The 4,929-nt window shown below is 38.5% G+C and overlaps 1 protein-coding gene across 3 annotated transcripts in view; it reads left to right on the top strand.

Moving 5' to 3' along the window:
• LOC122059737 (probable 6-phosphogluconolactonase 4, chloroplastic) overlaps positions 1–3,026 on the top strand; it is a 10,801-nt gene extending 7,775 nt beyond the window's left edge. For all 3 annotated transcript variants that reach the window (XM_042622757.1, XM_042622756.1, XM_042622755.1), the window contains exons 2-4: positions 1,357–1,535; positions 1,642–1,777; positions 2,265–3,026. In XM_042622757.1, coding sequence (XP_042478691.1) covers positions 1,372–1,535; positions 1,642–1,777; positions 2,265–2,732 — 768 coding nt within the window. In that variant the 5' untranslated portion in view covers positions 1,357–1,371 and the 3' untranslated portion in view covers positions 2,733–3,026. The remainder of the gene's footprint in view (positions 1–1,356; positions 1,536–1,641; positions 1,778–2,264) is intronic.
• The last annotated feature ends 1,903 nt before the right edge of the window (positions 3,027–4,929 follow it).

Genomic DNA, 4,929 nt, shown 5'->3' with positions numbered 1-4,929 from the left:
ATTTTTAACAGGATAGATATTTTTTCTCTTCAATTTTTTTGTTACCCTCTGTTTAGTGTACTGTGGGGATGTTGCAGAGAGACTTTTCAGTTATGTTCTGAGCATTTAGGCTATCTATGTCATCTTAGATGGGAAAAATAATGATGGATGATGATTACCAGGTCTCAATAAAGTTAGTTTGCAGCTCATTATTCTGGTATTTTCATCTACTCAACAAGAAGGTTTCTCCAGTTATGGGTTTAGCTTCCATTAATAAAAGAAACAGTTTTATGTCTATCCAACTTCATAGTGAGTTTGCCCCAACTGTGAAGGCTATCATAAGCCTCCACCATGTTACAAACCAACTTCATGTTGGATTCGTATTAAAACAAACTCAGCAGATGTTATTTTCAAATCTGCGGTTATTGTATCAAGCACCAAATGCAATTGTTACCATATTTGATCACCCAAAGGTTTCCATTTTGTTGTCAATCACTCAACCAATCTTCATTTTTGGATTTAGTTCTCTTAAAACTCCAACAGTTTTTTACTATAATCATTCAGGCATATTAAGGTATCGACTAAATGGATCAGAGCATCACAACGATGACAACAGTCCTAATCTTGTTTGACCTCAAGCTCCTGAGGGAGTTAACCAATTTACTTGACGTGAAAGCAAAGTGAAAGCCATTCATAGAGACCTGAAATATATGAAAATTGTAAGAAATTCATCTATGACCTGAATTATGATCAAAGTGGAAATTTAATGAAATTCTGTCTCTTCATGTTGCAATTTTCTTCTTGAAATGATTAAACAACTAAAGTTCTACTGGTCCTCTTATTTTTTATTTTTAACATCAATTTTCTCTTAACATTATCACAATCCGATGGTTGGTTCCCACTAAAACCTCTCATTGCTGATTGAATACTATCTCCTTCATGATCTCAAACTCCAACCTTGGTGGCCAAATTCTTCTCATAGGGGAGGCGTTCTACTCTCAGTCCTGGAATTCACGTTCTCATCGAACTCAAATGTTTGAGAATGCACTCTAAATCAAACCACTCTATTGGTTAAGAGTATGTTCGGATTTTTTTTGTTTTTGACCTAGTTGGACAATTCTAAACTTAAAAATCGTATTGATCAAACATTGAGGCCCGAGGGTACTACCTTTTGACCGTATTTTATTTTTTTTAATCATTGAAGCTCATAGTCTATTTATATGTAAATACATCATACATATAGACACATTCTGAAGCCGCCCTTGATTTTAGAGAATAATTAATTTTGACACACATGTACTTTCTCTCCACTCCCGCTCTTGCTCAGCATTTTGGGCACTAAGATCAGATTCTAACTGACTCAACTGGAAATTACAGTCCATCGAGGTGGAAATGGAGTTCACCAAAGGGAAAGCAAAGGTACATATTTTCGATGCTGATGAGGATCTCTCAGTCTCTCTTGCGAAATACACCGCAGCTATGTCAGAGAAGTTTGTTCAAGAGAGAGGGGCTTTCAGTGTAGTTTTGTCCGGGGGTTATCTCATCAAATATATGAAGTAAGTATTTGTTTTGCATTTAATACTCTTGCTGTACAAATTTGGTTCTGTATTTTTATTTTGGTTCTGTTTCTTCTTTTGATATTTTGGAAAATTGGTATTCCAGCAAATTAGTAGAACCTCCTTATGTTGATTCGGTTGATTGGGCGAAGTGGCATGTCTTCTGGTTGGATGAGAGAGTTGTTCCTAAGGATCATGAGGACAGTAACTACAAACTCGCTTATGATGGTTTTCTGTCCAAGGTATGCATGCCGAGCTACAAGGTTTCCACGTTTGTAGCTGAGCTTATAATCTTTGAAAAACATGGCAAGGATAAATGAATTTCTGGACCTTAGTTGGAATTACAACAGAGAGCATAACCTTCGTGTAATTATAGTTTGCTTATTTGGTGTCTTTCACTGCAGTTTGAATACTGAACTTTGCTTTTGACCATAGAAAATCTAAGTATCTAACCAGGCCCAGACTATTTAACCTGTTATTGTGATTCTTCATTGAGCAATTTTCCTTTTTCCTCACGACTTCAACCCAAGTCAGTTTTGGTCATCCGCTCATCTTTGCAGTGTCCTTTCAGTGCCTTCAGCTCATACCATTCAGTCATTCTAACTTGTGGAACATTTACTTTGGATTTTTATGATAAATGGAATATCTTGCTATTGCTTTAGTAATTTTCTCAAGTTTCAGTGTGTTGCTTTCTCAACACAGCCATTACTTTTAATGTTTACATGGCAGGTCCCAATCCCTCCCAGTCAAATTTATGCCATCAACGATGCATTGTCTGCTGAGGGAGCTGCTGATGATTATGAAGCCTGTCTTAAAGAGTCGGTAAAGAACAAGGTAGTGGATTTGTCAGCAACTACTGGGTTTCCTAAATTTAATCTCATGCTATTAGGAATGGGCCCAGATGGTCATGTAGCTTCTCTGTTCCCTCGGCATCCTCTTGTGCATGAGAAGAAGCGATGGGTTACCTTCATTAAGGACTCGCCGAAACCACCACCAGAGAGGATTACTTTCACTTTTCCAGTTATCAATTCATCTGCCTATATAGCACTTGTGGTGGTTGGAGCTGCTGAAGCTGGTCCAGTGCATAGAGCGCTTAGTAATGATAGTGAAAGTTCTGATATGCTGCCTGTTCAAATGGTGTCACCTGAAGGGGAGACAACTTGGTTTCTAGACAAGGAAGCAGGTTCAAAGCTGTAGGATTATGCAGGCCTGGGACTGTGTTTAGTGTGATCCATATAATAAGTTTTCTACTGTGTTTAGTGTGATCCATATAATAAGTTTTCTCTGATATCTATTCTGAAATGTGTTGTTTAGTAAAAGATTGTATGGGCATGTAAGTCAGTGGCAACAACTGGCTACAGAGGTACCTAGTTGTGTGTATGCTGCGGGATTAGAATGGACTAAATTTATCATACACTGGATAAATCCCTATCGGGTGACTTGTGGTTACATACAAATATAAGTTTGTTTACAGCATTTTTAGTTTCTAAATTTGTTCTGAAGTTTGTTCATTGTCTCTTTGTGAATGTTACCTGATATTGCTTCATTTTTCCGGTGAACGCTTTATGTTGCTTCTTCCTTTTGAACTACTAATCTGCACTTAATAAAAGCCATGTCAGAATTGTAGCTTAAGTATAAGTAGGATATCCTCTGCAGCGGTGTTTTACTTTCCCCCTGTTGTCACTGCAGACACATTGCTTTGCCTTCCTTTTCAGGAGGGCTTTTTACTAGTCTCTGTTGAGTTCCAGGATGGATCTTTCACCAGGTAAAAAAAGGGCATGGATATGGGAATCAAAGTAGAAGTTGGATATCCTCGCAGCGGTGTTTCACTTTCTCCTCTGTTGTCACTGCATACACATTGCTTTGCCTTCCTTTTGGAAAATGCATGTCCTTTTTTTTGCATGTATTGGTCATCTTCTTGTTCTCTAAAATGTGAGTCGCTTGAATATAGCTGTGTTATCACTGAAACATGTATGGTCCATGGCATTTGTCAGATGTATTGTTACATTGAAACTGTCCATTTGTATTTTCTCAAAACTGAGATGCTCTAGCATGTATGGGTATGTTTGGTTTCAGTTCATGGTCAGTTTTCCAAAGAGCAAACAGAAATAAGGGATTCATTTACTCCATAGGAAATGTAGATTCATTTGTCCAATTAGAAAAACCGTATATTAGACTTCCTTGAGGTTACTTCTTTTGACATGTCCATCACATTCATATTGTTTGGAAAGGGTCTAGAGAAGGATCCAGCCAAAATAAGAACACCAACCGTTGTCACCAGAAGTGGTATTGAAACCATCCCTTAACCGAGAAGGGAAGGGAAGGGCTTTCAAATCTTCTGCGGTGAATGGCTGTGAGGATTCAATGGCTGGGAGGGCCCCGACATGGACCCTAGTCATTGGATCCTTACTGTCCATCACTGCCTCCCCTCAGAGGATTTTTACACGAAGGGAATGGGGAACACAACATGCTCAGTATGCTGCTAATGGAAGCCCATCCGATGAAACCCACTCCACTGAGGTGTTGAAAGATAGAAAACTTATGGATACTGGACTGAGGTATGCAAGATTGAATCAAAGTTTGAGGCGATGTACAGGGATTGATTGTGACGGCACGGGAGGGGATGGAACAGAGGAAGAGTTTGAAGAGGGTTCTGCAATTTTGAAGTTGCAGATGATGAAAAAGGAGGACAGAATCTGCCCTCACTGATTCTGATCTGAATCTGCCAGAATCGGTATTAAAAATCCTAAACTTGTTCCTTTTCAATTCTGATTTTTTTTAGGGACAGTGTTTTCTGTCAATGAGAGGCCTTTGTGCCCACACCCAGGGAGGTGCACGCGACTCACTCCCCTGTCTGTGACACAAGGGCTTCTCGTGGTATTATGAGGACCAAGTTTAACTTGGTGAAGGAAAAGAGGGTTTTGAGTAAACCCCGTCTCCCATACATCTCCCCCACTATTTTATGGTGTCGATGAGGCACGGTTAACTGATACTCATATACCGTGGCCTGAGGGAAACCTCCTCCTTGTTATAATGACACATTCCTTGGAAAGATTCACTTATTATTGCCTTACAGTGATGAACCTTATCCATAATATATCACAATTATAAATCAGATGCATTGCTCACTAGTTACTTATGTCCTATACTAAAACAAAAGCTTAGGAGTCCGCAGCCGTATTTAAGTAATGAGAAATCAATGATCAAGAGCTTTCATAGTCATCTTTGCCTCATTTGTTTATTGATCTCATTTTTATGCTTCAATTTTCAAAATCTGAGATTAAAATTTTTCTTTCAGTGGTTGCTATTACATGAAATTTTATATTGTATATGCTAGAAACCAAAAGATTTTGATACACAGGGATGTTTTCTATGTCTTTTATGAATTCCGGTT

This window comes from Macadamia integrifolia, chromosome 13 (assembly GCF_013358625.1).
Source record: "Macadamia integrifolia cultivar HAES 741 chromosome 13, SCU_Mint_v3, whole genome shotgun sequence".
In the NCBI taxonomy this organism is placed as follows: Eukaryota; Viridiplantae; Streptophyta; class Magnoliopsida; order Proteales; family Proteaceae; genus Macadamia; species Macadamia integrifolia.
The sequence above is the reverse complement of the archived record's forward strand: the minus strand, read 5'-3'. Positions and strand labels throughout refer to the sequence as shown.